General features: G+C 35.4%; 1 protein-coding gene across 3 annotated transcripts in view; it reads left to right on the forward strand.

Annotated features, from left to right (window-relative positions):
• The first annotated feature begins 1,333 nt into the window (after window positions 1–1,333).
• The window catches only part of SUZ12 (SUZ12 polycomb repressive complex 2 subunit), a 37,589-nt gene continuing 20,961 nt past the window's right edge, over window positions 1,334–17,961 (forward strand). Inside the window, exons 1-5 of one of the 3 annotated variants that reach the window (XM_023530598.1) lie at window positions 1,336–1,509; window positions 1,773–1,859; window positions 4,116–4,162; window positions 4,249–4,313; window positions 8,300–8,368. In XM_023530598.1, coding sequence (XP_023386366.1) covers window positions 1,811–1,859; window positions 4,116–4,162; window positions 4,249–4,313; window positions 8,300–8,368 — 230 coding nt within the window. In that variant the 5' untranslated portion in view covers window positions 1,336–1,509; window positions 1,773–1,810. Of the gene's footprint in view, window positions 1,860–4,115; window positions 4,163–4,248; window positions 4,314–8,299; window positions 8,369–17,961 lie in introns of all 3 variants that reach the window. The other 2 variants (XM_011360013.2, XM_011360014.2) reach the window with 2 other exon arrangements.

Genomic DNA, 17,961 nt, shown 5'->3' on the forward strand with positions numbered 1-17,961 from the left:
AAAAAGCGCCTCATTTTGTGGGGGGAAAGAGAGAACAGAATAGTATAATAAGAGCATTCTAAACTTTTTGTCTAAAAATATGGGGTGTACTTAAAAATTAGCAACAGGTATACCTAATTCATATGTGCTCCTGAAATGTCAAATTTTATATTAAATGCATCATTCGAAGAGCTCACTTTCTTAAGTAGCAACTACTTTGATAAAATTAGTATTTCAGATATTTGAATAACCATTCTAAAGGTACTAGTTTTGTAAAGTGCTTTGAAGATAACTATAAATACTGAAGCAGACGTTGGAAAAATTGAAAATATGAAATGAAATGGTTGTTTATAGATTGGGATTTTGGGAAGAACATCCTTAGAGATCATCTTGCCGAACCTGAAATTCAAATCTTTGAGTATTAGCTCAACTCCATACCTATCTGTATCAGAGACTGAATTGGGCCTATGCATCCATCTTTTTAAGCAATATCCGCAAGTCTCTCAAGTTTTTGAACTGCAAAATCAATAGGTTCTCAAAAAGGGTGCGCGTACTTCTAAGAAATCATCCCGTTTATCCCTCTGACTCATACGGTGTCTAGGGTGGTGGCGGCGGTGAATATCTAGGTTTTGCTTCTAACGTGTTGAGAAGCCACAACCTCTCTCAGTAACGATCCTGAAGCCTCACAGCACCTACAGAAAACAAGTTTTCCTCATTTTATAGTAAATTCCTGTTACGTATAAATCACTCCCTTAGGTGGAGCCCAGTCGCGTCGGAGAGCAGCCGCAACCCCTTAGCTGCCCCCAGTCTTCTCCAGGACTTTACTGGGTGGGATTCGGTCATAGGCGGCTTGAGGCACGTGGTGACGAAGGGACAGGGGACTCGATCCCCGCCCCGAGAGCCCCTCACAGAAGAAGCGACCTGACCAACCCCTAGGCAGGCCCTTTCCTGTGAAGTTAGAGACTCGATCGGTAATGGATCTCAGTTCATTTAACAGGCCCCTTGCCCCTTATTCCTCAGAGGCCCGCCTCTCTTCAGGGGTCCTGTACCCCCCTGGGGGTGGTGACTGACGACGCTCGAAAGGCGAGAAACGGTTCCCTAAGCCGTACGCCGGGTCCCTCTCTCCCCCACAATGCACCGGGGCCAGCAGGAAGGCCGCTCCGACCCCTAATTTTCCCGCGAATTCAGTTCAAAGAGGCGGCCGGGCCCGCGATCGGCAGCGCGCACGGGCCAACCAAGCCGCGCCTCCGCGAGAAGCGCCTCCGCGTGACTGACGGGGGAATCCGCGGGCCAACGGGCTGGGCGGCCGGGCGGCGCGCGCTCCCGCCGGCCAATCAGAGCGCCGGGCGGGGGAAGTGGGCGGAGCCAGGCCAGGCTAGGGTGAGCGGCCTCCCGAGCGGAGCGGGGCTCTCAGGAGGAGACACTTTTTTTTCCTCCCTCCTTCCCTCCTCTCCTCCTCCCTTCCCTTCCCCTCTCCTCCCCTCTCTCCTCCTTCCCCCCTCGGTCCGCCGGAGCCTGCTGGGGCGAGCGGTTGGTATTGCAGGCGCTTACTCTCCGGGGCCGCCCGGCGGGTAGCTGGCGGGGGGAGGAGGCAGGAACCGCGATGGCGCCTCAGAAGCACGGCGGTGGGGGAGGGGGCGGCTCGGGGCCCAGCGCGGGGTCCGGGGGAGGCGGCTTCGGGGGTTCCGCGGCGGTGGCGGCGGCGACGGCGTCGGGCGGCAAATCCGGCGGCGGGGGCTGTGGAGGCGGCGGCAGTTACTCGGCCTCCTCCTCCTCCTCCGCGGCGGCGGCAGCGGCGGGGGCTGCGGTGTTACCGGTGAAGAAGCCGAAAATGGAGCACGTCCAGGCTGACCACGAGCTTTTCCTCCAGGCCTTTGAGAGTGAGTGTGTTTGAGGCTTTGAGGGCAGGAATACCCACTCTTTCAGCATTCTGGGGTCGGGACACTCAGGCTGGTTCCCCCCCCCCCCTTCCTCGCCGGGAGTCGACTTGATTTGGGAGTGGAGAGAGAAATTGAGGGGGCTGTTCCCCCTTCAGGGATTACGGTTCAAGAGGGCCTGAAGTCTGGGGCCTTTGGGGGAGGTGAATGAGGGAAGGTCCAGGTGAGGTTCTTGACGCCCCGAAGATTTACACAAGGGGTTAGGCAGCGGGGGCCCCACGTTAAGAGCAGGCTTCTTTCAGAAGAGGTTATAGCTGGACTGTAGGTCTGTAGTCTCGGATCTGCAGTGAGATCCCAAGACTAGTTTTTGCTTGCTTTAATGCTTTTCGTACTCCACAAGTACAAGGGTTTCGGTTGGAGGTTTTGAGCAGTATTAAGCCTGTGAAGAGATGAATGCGGTAAAATCGACAAAATTGTCATTAGTCCGAAATGCTTTGGCAGTACGTGCTGCATGTTATCACGGCACCTTTTGATGCCTTAAGCCTTTCAAATCTATCCACCCATTTCATGGATACATAAACTGAGACAAGTGGTGATTAAGCTTATTACTCATCTTGAGATGATCTCGGAAATCTCCCAGTTGTGCTTGTCTTAATTCCGAAATCTTATGTTTTAAGGTCTTGTTTCAAGGGCAAAACTACTAGTTAATTTGGAAAGTGGAGCAAGGTGTCTGGAAACAATAGAATTTATAAATAATTTCAACTGTCTTTTTAATGAATATTATATCCTGATTTCCTTTTTGCTTTTGTGTGGATGTTATAATTTGGGTGATCTTTAATATTAAATATCTTACAGAAACTTGAATAAACTTGGTTCTACCGCTGAATGTCTTTATTTACAATTTTTCCGTGGCATATGTTAAGGGCATGGTATCAGCTGTGCTTGGAAATACGTATTACATTGTTTAATACCCTTCTTTCATTCTCTCTCATTAGTGCTTAGTGAAATTCTAATTGAAATCTAATACAAGGAATTTCAATTTCTGTTGAAACGAGTATTGAACCTGCTTGAGAGAGATTCACGTTGTTACTTTTGCTTAATATATTTTCAAAAATCTGGAGAGGATTTAAATTAGTAATATGCTAGAGAACTGAAATACAGTAATGACAATAAACATACATGTTTGTACCCCTTCTAAAATATTTCCTTTTAGTTTATTTGGAACAACACTAAGATTAAGTGGATATTTAAAAATTCTTTCTAAATGTTATGAGAACCAAGTCCTCCAGGAAAGTTTTAGCTGTTTTTCTTTCTGTCCAGTCTACCTTGGAGAAGTAAACTGTCATTAAGAACTAGATTGAGTCACAAAACAACTCTATTCTGCTCTAATATTGACCTTAGTTTCTGAGATGTTTAAATGCTTCGATGTATACTGATATAGTCATATTTAGTTCATTTTGATACTGCTTTAAAGAAATGTGATAGTAGGTCATTCATGTAGTTGATATGATGGTATTATATTTTCTATCTATAAGTCCTTTATAACATTTTAACTAAACAGCATTAAAAAGACTAGGAATCTATTACTTTGAAAATATGCATTGAGGTAGTATTTATTTACATATTGCAGTAATATTTACAGTGAGCAAAATAGATTAAAAACAAACTACAACTAGAAATATTTATTGAAAAATTTAACTACAGTTTGTGTCTCAGATTTCTTTCAGTGTTACTGACTTTCATCATATTTGCATTAAGACATGAAGGAAACAGTTTTATTCTGTTTTGGCTGACTACAAATTTTTAAAGAGACCAATTAAAGAGTGGAAATTTCATTTTGTTATTGGGCATCAATAAGTAGTTCTTTTACTGAATCCAGCTGCCTCATTTCAGCTACTTTTTGGGAAGAGATGGACTCTAAATAGTTTAAATAAGCTAAATTAAATGAATGTAACTATATAGTTCTGCATACAGACTAGTTTAAAAACTAGTTACCTTAGAAATGCAAGGCTTAAGAACAAGATTGTAGAGCATCTTAAATTTAAAATAAATGTAGATGAATTTTGTGACTATGCCATAGATCTAATGTCTTTTGATCTTATTGTGCATATTTTTGTGATGTAGATAATTTAGTACATGATTTCTATAACAAGTGATTGGTTTATGTTAATTATAACATGAGCTGGGTTGGTATTTTCTTGACAACTTGAGTAATAAGTAAATTTAGATAATATTTGGATTTTGTTTTCTGTTACCTAGAACCAACGCAGATCTATAGATTTCTTCGAACTCGAAATCTTATAGCGGTAAGTTATCAACAAAATTCATTGATACTATTTTTTCCTAGAATTTCATCTATTTAATTTTAATATTTTTAAAACTTTTCTTATAGCCAATATTTTTGCACAGAACTCTTACTTACATGTCTCATCGAAACTCCAGAACAAACATCAAAAGGTACATTTTATGAATCTTTATTTCAAGTAAATCATGTTAAAGTTTTGTTTTAAAGTACTATTTCTAATTAAAGATTAAATATGAAAACTGAGGCAAAAGAGTGACGGGTTGAATTGGTTGCAAAGTGATAATTTTAAGTAGTATAACTTTCGTAAATCCCAGTTTATTACCAACTTTTTCCTAATATAAATGATTTAGTAGTGAAGTGAATGAAATGATTTTACTGACATACATTTTTACTCTGTGCTATAGTTATTTTCAAGTTTGGTAGAAGTTGAAGATTTAAATATTTACCAGAGGGCTCAGGGGAACTCTTTTTGATACCTAAACTTAACAGTTAATTTTTGAATTTTTTTATGTGTTCTAACAAAGAATTCACTTCTATAATGATAGTTTCAGAAAGTCTCATTTTACGTCTTTGGTGGTGTTACTACAGGGAAATACTTTTGAAGTCAGTGGGATGAATGTCCTTAAAAAATAAGTCTTAATCATTTAGTCTTAAAGTGGAGTCTGGAAGTGTCAGACAAAACTTATTTTTGCTTTGTAATATTTAATATTTAACCATGTATAATTAAGGAATACTGTTTTCTTGTCCTACATGCAAGATTATTTATTGAGCATATCAAGTGAACAACTTCAAATTTAAAGGAGAGAATTTTTATTAAGCATTTGGTATTGTCATCTTGACTTGGTAAAACCATTAAGCTATCTCAATAGCCTTTGAAACTAAACTCCTTTGGAGAGTCCTGTTGGTTACTAAGTAGGCATTGTGTTTTCTATAGCAAGACATACTTTAGTTTTAATATATATCTAGATGGATTTCGAAGAATTGAAATATTAAAACTATTTGTCTTGTAATCTTTCTGAATCTAGAGAGAGAAAAAACATGGCATTTAGTAGGTGAAACTTAGTAAGTGCATAAATAAGTAGGAAGGGGGTGATGGATTAGACAGCAGAATTAAATTTGTCATCTTTTTACCTGATTACTCCATTATTTGATCTATGCCAGGGTTCAGAAAACTTTCTATAAGGAACCAGATAGTAAATATTTTAAGCTTTGTGATCAAGGAAGCAGATTTGAAGATATTAAGTAGGCTCTGGGTACTTGGACAAAAAGACAGGAAACAAATGTCCGCAAATTTTTTATTGATGAAATTCAAACTATAATAATTGAATACAATGTTTCATAATACAGGCCTACTAGTGAGAGGTGTGGGATTCTTTAATTTTTATGTGGTGGGGGGAGATAACATTTAGCTTAATTGGGGTTTAGAATTAGTGTTCTCTATTATCAAATCAGTTGCAAATGTTTATCTGTAAAAACCATTCTTAGCTTGTGAGCTGTGTATAAACAGATAGTAGGCCAGATTAGTAGTTAATGTTTATTTTACTATTTTTAATATGGAAGATCAGTTGAGTTATCTAGGATGCTGCCTGATTTATATTTAAAAGTAATTAAGTTTTTTCAGAATAAATTTGGGTTAACCCATAAATGGATAAAACCAAAATATACATTTAAAATCTAAGTTTGTCATTTTCCTGTCACGTTTGTTTATTAGACTGTTTGTCTCATTGTAGGATATGTTTTTGTTATCTGCTAATGGGCGGAGGCAATTTTAAAAACTTGGTAGAAACTGATTTTCTTAGTTTATTGCCTGTTAGGTAAAAAATTGTCTTTTGGGGGAGTTTTGAAGCAATTCACCACCTAGGAAACATAAATTCCCCTTAGTTTATTTCCATACAAAATGCATTAGTTGTCATCTACTCTTAATTCTTTTGTTATATGCTTGGTCTATGTAAGACATTTTTAACAAATTATACCACAACTTATATCTTCAAATAAGTGTTGTCCTTTTCAAAATAGTTGGTGGCTTTGAAGGTGGTATTTAGCTCAGTAATTGTCGTCTTTGTTTAAAATGTTTTTGGAACTCCCTTTTATGGAATTGCTTTTAGTACTATCCCTTTGCTCCAAATGTTTTTGGAACTCTTTTATTATTACAACGACATAATATTAATTGTTAGAATAAACATATCATTTCCTTGAAGTTACACACTCAGTTGTAATATTAATTTGGGTACATTTGTTAAACCTGCTGTACTTTAGTCTTATTTCATAGAGGTATTCGAATTCTTTAGGCTAACACAACACTGACACAATGGAAATACTGGTGAGGAGAAGGGCATCTTTTACTGAATCCATTTTACAGTTTTGTGTAAACTGTTTCTGAATTCTTCCAAGAAAATTTCCAAAAATGTCTTGAATTTTAAAAAAATTCTCCTTTTTAATGACTTTTTGGTAACTATTTCCCTTGTTAAACTTGAGCTATAGTAGCAGTATCTTTCTAAAGTACAGAAGTACTCTGTGTTGGAGGATGGGACTACTTTCGTATAGTTGCTTATATGGTTTCTTTTTTCCTAAGAGAAGCTGGGTTGCCTTTGTGATCTTAACCTACTTCAAATGGTGGTTAATATTCAGTTTTCCTATGCACTTCTCCTATGTAGAACTCCATAATTTTGGAAGAGATGAACCTTGGGACTTATAGTCTTTTCTTCCGACAGACAGGATTTCTTCTTAATCATTACATAAAGATAAACATTATTCTTAAAGTTTTCAGTAATTTTACAACCCTCCTCAGTAATAGATTTCAGCATTTATACTAAAATGTTCTTTGTCACTGGCCTGAAGGAATCTTACATTTTTCTTCTTTCTTCTCTCTTATCTGTGGAGATTGAAAATGTATTGCCATCCTTCATAAACTACTACTTACTATGCTCTATTGGATGAAACTTTAATATTAAAGTTTTCGGTAACTCTAAAAGTAAAGAGAGAAGCTTTTTTTTTTTTACGATCTTTTGTTAATGGGAGCTATCTATTCACCTGAAATATAGATTGTATCAATTCTGTTCTTCCTATCAGTATTTTACTGCAACATATTTACATTAACATTTCTTTACTGATAATATTTTTAATTGAGTACAATAGAGGTTTTGAGAAATGAGCATATTAGTAATTTCTAGTATCTAAATTCCAGCTTCACAAACTAATTACCACAGACTATGTTAAGTTTTTCAAGTCCTAAATTTTAAGAGTATATGAGTAGAGAAATATTTGTTTCCATATTATATGTGGCTTTAGATTTTTAGCCTTTATCTCTAGGACATATAGTACACCAACTTAAGAACTAAGATGAGGCTTGTTTTAGAATCCATTCATTCTTAAATTGCTTGGGCCAGGGGGTATCTTAATTTGTTTCTATTTTGTGGAAAAATTACTTTCTTTTCTTAAACTTGTCAAGTTAAAAGCTAATAATTTTGAGTCAGTGGGTATTTCCCCCGAACTTCAAAATTTTTCCTGATGATGGCAACCATCTCTTTAATATGACATATTTAACTTTACTCATTGCTGATAATTTTTGAAGATGTTTTGGTAATTTTAGATATGTTTTGTAGAATATTCATTTTTATGTGATAATGCTAGCATATTTGTCAGGTTACTTAATAAAAGTATGAATATTTCAAAATATACATAATTTGCATTTGTTTGGCTCAGTCCAGCAGATGCTTGGGTATCTACTAAGTATAAGGCACTGTTCCAAGTACTATGTGGCTTTTCCTGAAGAAAAGCAATCCCTGCCCTTCATAAGATAGCAGGAGAAATGAAATATTTATGCAAGTAATATTTAGGAAAGTAAATATTAAAATAAATATAAACTAAGTGCCATAGGTAAGGAGAAATTCTGGTTTGGGAATAATTACAAAAGGTTTCATGGAGAACCTTTTAAGATGGGACTTGAAGGCTTGTCTGCTGGATTATAACATACACTGTCTCAATAGTATTCATTGTTATGGCTAACCATCCATAATTTATCTAATTAAAAATAATAAAAAATCAGATTTCCAACTTGCCTATTATAGTGACAATAAAGTATAATCTGTTTGTTTTTCCCAGTTGAGAAGTGATTATTTTGTTTATCTGTTTCTTCCAGGAAAACATTTAAAGTTGATGATATGTTATCAAAAGTAGAGAAAATGAAAGGAGAGCAAGAATCTCATAGGTAAGATAACCTGTCAATCAGTTTATATTAAGTGACATACTTGAGGAAAGAGGAAAAAAATGATAGTGATCATTTCCCTAATGATCACCTCACTATTATAAGGAGTTAGAAGGAATCTTAGATGTCAGTTGGTCCAAACTCACACAAACCAGAAATTACTTCCTTTATACCATCCCTGGCAGAGAATCTTAACTGTCATCTTGAATACCTCCAATGTTGGGAACTCACTGTTTTCTAAGGCAGATGTATTCATTATTAACAGTTTCTTGCATTTTGAATCTGAATTTCTGTAACTTCTGCAGTTGATATTAATCTTACTATCTCATCTAAGGAGGAATGGAGACTTGTATTCATGGTATTCTTATGATATGTTAGGTGCTATGCCAGGTGTTTCATAGCATCACATCTCTTCAAATATGAGAAAAGCTCTCTTTTTTTTTTTTTTCCATTTTGCCCTTCCCCTTATTTATATCTTTCAGGCAAAATATTCTGTATTTTATATTTAAAATACGTTTATCACAAGATAGTTTCATAAACTTGACCCTTTAGACAGAATCTACTTACTGTATGTTTTCAAATGTGATACCCACAACTAATTCCTAAATATCTGACTAGCCTAATATCTGCCTAGGCTAGACAGTATGCTTCTGTTTATTCTTTGATATGTAAACTAAAGGAAGCTGAATACTGTTCTAAAGAGAAACAAGAACTTGGGTGGTATTTATTTAATTCATTGACTACTTTTAGGGAGAATGCAAAACTAAAAATACTAGCTTTTTTAAAAAAAAATAGAGTTGTAAAATTGCCACAATGGATTTTTCTTTTTCTCTTGCAATTTTCAGAGGAAACTTAACCAATCTTAACAATTTAGATGGGATATATACTGATGTAATGATGCTTTGTATATGGTTTCTCATTTTCATGGATTGTATAAGATGTTGTTTTTGCAGTTGCTTATGTTTAAAGTTGGGCTTTTGATTCGGTTATTTTGTTACTTAAATTATAAAATCACATTTTTAATTTTATATCTTACAGTCTTAGAGGAACAAAGTGTGATTTCAATTTCCATATCTAGGCAATCTTGATTTGAAAATAAACTTTGGTAGTCCGTTCTAGAAGCCAAGATCCCAAATCTTTATCTGTTACTGCCCAGAGAGTACCTTACAATATAGGACTGAGAATATTCCCAGTGCATGCATACTCTATTATTTGCTTGAATTCCTATTCCAGATTTTTATCTGGTTACCTACCCTGGACAAAGCTCTTGGGATCCTCAAGGCCTTTTTCACTTAAAGTATAAGTTACATTCAGAGCCTGATCTGACCTGACCTCCTTGCTTCTTGTCTCCTTAACACCTTAATAGTTTGCCCTCCAGGTCTTTCAGGGTTCATGTGAGAAGGAAGAATGAGCCAAGAAGAAGAAAACTCTTTTCTTCATCTTTCCTATCAAGGTTCTACCTTCATCATTGCTAAACCCTACTACTGTCTCATTGTGACATTGGCTTTGATAAGTATTACAGAGCTTACCTTAGAGTGTGTATTGTGAGGGAGATAGAATATACTGGTCAGTTCTCTCTGAATAATCACTTACCCAATAATTTTGTTTCTTTTGACCCAGTGGGTTCAACAATTAGGCCAGTACTGTAACAGGTGTTGTTAACCAACTCATAGAAACATCAGAGGTTTGCATAGAATCCCTGCTCGTAATTTTGAAAAACAACTTTTTCAGTCTTTAGGATCCTGCTGGGACCAGTGAGTTGGCCTTTTCAACCCCCCAAGATCTTTATGAATGTCTGACTGTTGCTCCCAGAGTCACTAAAATGAATTGAGGAATTGCTTCATTTTAAGTTTACCTGCAAGGCCTTATATTATTAAATGACTTCAGTGTATTTCTCATGTCAAATTAGACATAATCCTGTTGTTCTTCTAAAATTATCACATAAGAAGTTTCCTAGACACCAGTATGTAATGCCAGCACTATAAAATTTTGCTTGTAAAATCTCTAGTCAAATTATCTTACAAGAGAACAAAATAAATCTTTGTTGTTCCATGACATTAATTAGTAGAATTTAAAATGTTAAGTCATATACAAAAAAAGTATCTTTTATATCTATATTTTTATTCTGTACCATCTCAGATTTAGAAATCTTGTTTAGTTTAATTGGATCCTGGATCCATTTAAGTTATAGTCTGGGAATCTTCTATTTGAACACATGTTCTTTTAGCACTTCCAAAATCGTAATAGCTCCACTCTCAAAACCAATGTATTTCATACTCTAAAGTTCTAGAGGAATATCAAGATACACAGAAAAGCTCCAAAGTTCCAAGGGACTATCAGTATACACAAAAATATATAGTACTACAGCCCACAAGTTAGAATAATCAAATGCCTGACCTATTTATGACATTTGTAGTGACTTATAAACCAAACCAAATTCACAGCATTATCTGTGCAAAATGAAGTTTGTGTTCCAGAATTTTTATGTAGTTTATAGTCCAGATATACAGTTGTCTTATTAACCACAGATAATGGCAGAAACTTATTAGGGAAAGGAGCTGATAGAAAAAAGAAAAACAGGATACTTCATGATTTTTACTTTAAGGTGTCAGTCAATTCATGACAATAGACCAGAATTGTCATTTGTAACCTTGAAATTCAATAAAAAAGCCTACCATCGTGAAAGATTATTTCTTGAAGAATGGCTTCTGAAAACTCCAGTGAGCAAATTTTAGAAACTCATAGTGGTCTAACCTCTAGTCTCCAGTTTCTTTTTTTGATGTTTCTCATTTTTTTGATGTGATTATATATATTTAAAATATCTTTTTTCTTTTAAGAATGTCTAATATGCCTTATATCCTCTCCAACTCTTGTTTCTGGCAGTCTAATTTATTGTGGGTTTTTAATTTATTTTGGGTTTTGACCAAGCACTATACCTTATTGGAATAAATTTCTGGTCTTTCTGTAGTATTCTACCCCAGCAGGATCCCAAGGGCCTCTCGTGCTATTAATCTTACCAGTTTTGGAATTACTAGTCATATTTCTTTACTTCTAGTGCGTCTCCACTAAATGAAAGGTCAGCATGAAAAGATTTCTAAATTGGCGTTGCTTCCAAAAGTATTTCCTCAGGCCAAATGAGAAGCAGAACGTCCCCTCTCTCTCTCCCTTTATCATCTTTCTTTACTGATCCACTGTTAGTAGCTGGAGAAATCCCCTTAACAGATACCTGAACTAGAACTTTTAGTAGGGGTATTTCAAGCCTGTACTCTATTATTTGTTTGAATTCCTATTCCAGATTTTTATCTGGTTACCTACCCTGGACAAAGCTCTTGGGATCCTCAAGGCCTTTTTCACTTAAAGTATAAGTTACATTCAGAGCCTGATCTGACCTGACCTCCTTGCTTCTTGTCTCCTTAACACCTTAATAGTTTGCCCTCCAGGTCTTTCAGGGTTCATGTGAGAAGGAAGAATGAACCAAGAAGAAGAAAACTCTTTTCTTCATCTTTCCTATCAAGGTTCTACCTTCATCATTGCTAAACCCTACTACTGTCTCATTGTGACATTGGCTTTGATAAGTATTACAGAGCTTACCTTAGAGTGTGTATTGTGAGGGAGATAGAATATACTGGTCAGTCCTCTCTGAATAATCACTTACCCAATAATTTTGTTTCTTTTGACCCAGTGGGTTCAACAATTAGGCCAGTACTGTAACAGGTGTTGTTAACCAACTCATAGAAACATCAGAGGTTTGCATAGAATCCCTGCTCGTAATTTTGAAAAACAACTTTTTCAGTCTTTAGGATCCTGCTGGGACCAGTGAGTTGGCCTTTTCAACCCCCCAAGATCTTTATGAATGTCTGACTGTTGCTCCCAGAGTCACTAAAATGAATTGAGGAATTGCTTCATTTTAAGTTTACCTGCAAGGCCTTATATTATTAAATGACTTCAGTGTATTTCTCATGTCAAATTAGACATAATCCTGTTGTTCTTCTAAAATTATCACATAAGAAGTTTCCTAGACACCAGTATGTAATGCCAGCACTATAAAATTTTGCTTGTAAAATCTCTAGTCAAATTATCTTACAAGAGAACAAAATAAATCTTTGTTGTTCCATGACATTAATTAGTAGAATTTAAAATGTTAAGTCATATACAAAAAAAGTATCTTTTATATCTATATTTTTATTCTGTACCATCTCAGATTTAGAAATCTTGTTTAGTTTAATTGGATCCTGGATCCATTTAAGTTATAGTCTGGGAATCTTCTATTTGAACACATGTTCTTTTAGCACTTCCAAAATCGTAATAGCTCCACTCTCAAAACCAATGTATTTCATACTCTAAAGTTCTAGAGGAATATCAAGATACACAGAAAAGCTCCAAAGTTCCAAGGGACTATCAGTATACACAAAAATATATAGTACTACAGCCCACAAGTTAGAATAATCAAATGCCTGACCTATTTATGACATTTGTAGTGACTTATAAACCAAACCAAATTCACAGCATTATCTGTGCAAAATGAAGTTTGTGTTCCAGAATTTTTATGTAGTTTATAGTCCAGATATACAGTTGTCTTATTAACCACAGATAATGGCAGAAACTTATTAGGGAAAGGAGCTGATAGAAAAAAGAAAAACAGGATACTTCATGATTTTTACTTTAAGGTGTCAGTCAATTCATGACAATAGACCAGAATTGTCATTTGTAACCTTGAAATTCAATAAAAAAGCCTACCATCGTGAAAGATTATTTCTTGAAGAATGGCTTCTGAAAACTCCAGTGAGCAAATTTTAGAAACTCATAGTGGTCTAACCTCTAGTCTCCAGTTTCTTTTTTTGATGTTTCTCATTTTTTTGATGTGATTATATATATTTAAAATATCTTTTTTCTTTTAAGAATGTCTAATATGCCTTATATCCTCTCCAACTCTTGTTTCTGGCAGTCTAATTTATTGTGGGTTTTTAATTTATTTTGGGTTTTGACCAAGCACTATACCTTATTGGAATAAATTTCTGGTCTTTCTGTAGTATTCTACCCCAGCAGGATCCCAAGGGCCTCTTGTGCTATTAATCTTACCAGTTTTGGAATTACTAGTCATATTTCTTTACTTCTAGTGCGTCTCCACTAAATGAAAGGTCAGCATGAAAAGATTTCTAAATTGGCGTTGCTTCCAAAAGTATTTCCTCAGGCCAAATGAGAAGCAGAACGTCCCCTCTCTCTCTCCCTTTATCATCTTTCTTTACTGATCCACTGTTAGTAGCTGGAGAAATCCCCTTAACAGATACCTGAACTAGAACTTTTAGTAGGGGTATTTCAAGCCTGTGTTTTTTAGTAGGTTAATAAGGAATAGTGCCTTTCATCACTTTTTTGTTGTTATTACAACCTAAGCTTTTGAATTAATAATCTTTTCTAAGCATTTCCTTTTGTTCTATAACAAATCCTGGATCTGCTTTTCTGGGATTTCCATTTACTTAGTATACCATGTTCCAGACACTATACTTAAGTCCGAGGGCATATAATGGTGAGCAAAACAGATGAAAACCCAGCCTTTATGGAGTTTATTGGCATTTAAGGGGAAAAGACATAATTGTATAATAAATATAATCATAGAATAAGTGCTGGGAAAGAAAAGTATAAGGAAACCGAATGTACAAAGCAGGAAACCAGCTCTTGTTTGAGATACTGAATTTGGGAATAGTGATGGTGAGAGAGGGCTTCCCTGAAGAAATGAGCTGAGATTTGAAAGATAATATAGGAGTAAAATGGGGCGAGAGGGTGAGATAGCTGATTCTAGATAAAGGGAAAATTATACATGTGTCATTTGAGGCCAGAGTAGCTGACAGGGAGAGTGGCATTAGATGAGGCTAGAGCAGATGGCCTTGGCCAGATAATGCAGAGCCTTGTAGGCTATTTAAGGATGTTGGTCTTTATCCTAAGAACACCATAAATTATTTTAAATAGATATGACACATTAATGGCACTTCCCTACCCTTCTCTTTTGTAGTTATAACTGCGTTTTGAAAACTTCAGGCTGCTTAAGTTGATTGTGTTTTTCCCACCGTTAATAAGATCTGTTATTTTCCTTCTTTATTCTTTTTTTAACAATCCTATCTTGACTGTACATTTTGAAGTTATTTTCAAATCAGTATCTTCACACTTGAGTTTTAGTTGTTCCTTTTTTAGAACCTGGGACAAGAATTTCTTTTTACATATCTACTCCTGAAGGTGCCTTATCAGTCACCACCAAGCATATCTGATTCTTAAAATCTAAGTGTTTAAGAACAAATTTTAAAAATGTCTTTTCTTGTATGATCTTGGGGTTGACAATAATTCCTTTAAGTTTTGGCTACATTCCTTTAGGAAGGTGATTCATTTATATTTAATGGATTCCCTCCCCTCATTCAACTTTATCTTCTCACTACAAAGAGTTCCCTTTCCTTGAGACTGAACCTCAAAAGAGACACTCGATTCCAGAATAGTGGGCTTAGTATAGTCCTCAGCTTTATATATCATAGCATTAAATGTGTAAGAAAAGTTGGGTAACTAAAATAACAATGTAAGATGCCAAATAACTTATCATCAAACTTGTCCTGTTTGAGGTAATAACAGTCTTGACTCTCGAAATGAAGCCTTATACTTGTCATTATCAGATTAATGTATACAAACTAGAGGCACTAACCTTGGTCTCTTTCCAGAATGAAAACTTTGGTTCCTCTGTGGGATCTGACTATTCTTAAAATTTTAGTTTCCCTATATGAATCTCATCTCAAAATCTTAATCCCTTATGAATTTAAATTTACTTAATCTCATTCTACAGAGTGCTTTAGAATTGTCAGATGTTTGTGCTTAGAATCTTATCCCAGAATTTCAAGTTTCCCATTTAGTTTCCTGTTGCCATATTGCTGGCTTCCTCAGAAGATAAGGATAGGGAACACATCACAAAGATGAACCAATTCCTTATCTGATATCTTATATTGATCTTCTGAGCTAGATCCTGTACAGCCTAAAACCAAATAGGCCCAACCAATTTCTTATGTTTCTTTTCCTTCTCTTGTGATCTAGCTTACCCAATTAAGAGGTAGATACAGTAGCCAAAAGAAAGGGAAGAGGATAGATCAGGAAGGGGAAGAAAACTAGCCTTTTTCCTTGGATGAAACCACCCGTGGAAGGCATCAACTATGCCTCATTGTTACATTTTATTCTAGGTAATATCAGAGTGTTTACTTTTAGGAGGGGGAGGAGGAAGAGAAATCGTCCCTAGCAAATTACATTTCCAGAGTTATTTTTTAAGTTAATTGAAATTTGGAATCTCTTTTCTCAAAGAAACAATGTTATGATGATGTTTAAATGTGCTTCCTGTCATTTAACTTATAATGCACAATTTAAAACTGTCTCAGACCTGTTATGATGAAGGACCTTTCTGTTTGTTTTTAATTTTAAATCTTTCGTAAAGTCTTATTCTTAATTTTTTGCCTTATGGAATGGTAAGTTTTCCCAGTGGCCTCATACATATTGAGTAACACTAATTTAAAATATTTTCTGGGGTAGATCACTGCAAGATGTTTCTAGTATTGAAAACTTGGAAGTTAGAACCACATTTCCTATAAAAATAATGTAAATAATACTATAAGTACTATAGGTAATGAGTCATGATTCCTAACTTTCAATCTTATTACTCTAGGAAGACATCATTATCCTCATGAAAAGCATTTTTAAGTGCCTTTCTGTTTCTGTAAGACACTGCTAGGTGCTAGGGACACCAATAATAAAATGATTGTTGAAAGAGAACCTGTTTGAAAAAAAGTGGTAAATACAAGTGTTTGTAAAGGAAGTTAATCTCTGATCATTAAGTTTTGGAATGGTTGGGGATGAGTTCTTCATAGAATATGGTACTTTTGATGAGTTTTATGCAAGCCTCACCACCTTGAGAGGTCATTTTCTCATTTTATAGATATCAGGTCACAGCTGGTATCTGGAGCCAGCATTCAAACACGGATTTTCTGTCTCAATTTTATCATTCTATTTTCCTATATAAGGCTTTAGTGGAGGTAGAAATGGGAGCCTTATTATAGACAGCATTTAGACAAAAGATTTGGCAGTTGGAGACTCATTAGAAAATTCGGAGAAATGTATTTTTAAGAAAATTAACCTGGCTTTAGTATGTAGGTTTACTCGAAGCAACTAAGAATAGAATGGGTTAGTTGAGACCAATCAATGTATCATCGTCTAACATGTGGAAATTATAGAATATTCCTGTCTTTCAGTGATGTTTTGGAGTTTTGCTAATTCTACTTTGAAGGCGACATTTATGGAACTAATTTTATAGGAAATGCTAGTTGTCTTTTAGTAAAATGGCAAGTAGATTTTGTAAATGGCAGATATACTTGAGAAAAATAAACTGTATAATTAATATTCAATAAAATATATTCACCTTAAGTATATAGTTTCAGTTTTGAGAAGTATATACACTTGCATAACCATAATCACAATTAAAATAGAACATTTCCATCACTTTGAAAAATTCCTTGGGCTTCTTTACAGTCAGTTCTTTTAATGTATTTTTTTTTTAAAGGTATGAATTATATGCAGTAAAATTTACTCTTTGGTATATAGTTGAGTGTTTTGACAAATACAGTCAAGTAACAACCACTACAGTTACTCATACCTCTTTATAGTCGCCCTCCCCTCCCCATGTGTTTTTAAAATTTATCTGATTTATTTCAGAAAGTGAGTAAAATTTATGAATTACCTGTTTTCAAGAATGCCATTGTATACCTTTCTTATTTTGCTATACTTAAGTTATAATTGTTATTCTTAGTTTTTCCCTCATATTTTTGCTTTCTAATTATGCTTGGACCTTTACACTTCTCTTCCATAGTCATTTTATCCTCCAGTGCTATCCTAGCATACTTTTCTTACTACTGTTCTAGAAATGCCCTTTGAGACCCTTGTCCTATAGTTTTTCAGCATATAGTTTTATGGCTTACCTCACTGAGAACATAGAGACATCCTCACATCTTCACCCCTCGTTTCTCTAAGAAAAAGAGGAGTCCCAGGCAAACCTCTTTATAAAATATCCTCATTTCCAGTCATAACTCACTCATTAATACTCTCTTGTCTCAATATCTTTCTGTAACTCTTCCTCTCTGATTATAAGAATGCCTAGATTGTCACTGTTTTTACAAAAAAAAAAAAAAAACATATCCTTTATGGATTCTTAATGCTCTTTAACTACTATTTACTTTCATTTTTTTATACTAGTAAATTTCTTGAGTAAGGGATCAATACTGCTTCCCTTTCCCCAGTATCTGGTCTTTATAGCCTATATAATCTGGTGTCTATCACAAGACAGAAACTATGTTCTGGAAAGTTATGAACGGCTCCTGATCAACAAATTGTTCTCTTTTGCAGTTTCAAGGTACTACATAAGCCTGTTGCTATTTCTATTTATCTCATCTTACTAGTTTTTCCATTGTAAATAGATATTTCCCAAACAAAAAGGATCACTATAATTTATGCTTCCTTTTCCTTTTCTATTGCTTCTAAAACTAAAAGTGAAAAATGACATGTTGAAACAGTAGATTACAAATCTA

The sequence above is a fragment of the Pteropus vampyrus genome, unplaced genomic scaffold, assembly GCF_000151845.1.
Source record: "Pteropus vampyrus isolate Shadow unplaced genomic scaffold, Pvam_2.0 Scaffold50, whole genome shotgun sequence".
NCBI classification, from domain to species: domain Eukaryota; kingdom Metazoa; phylum Chordata; class Mammalia; order Chiroptera; family Pteropodidae; genus Pteropus; species Pteropus vampyrus.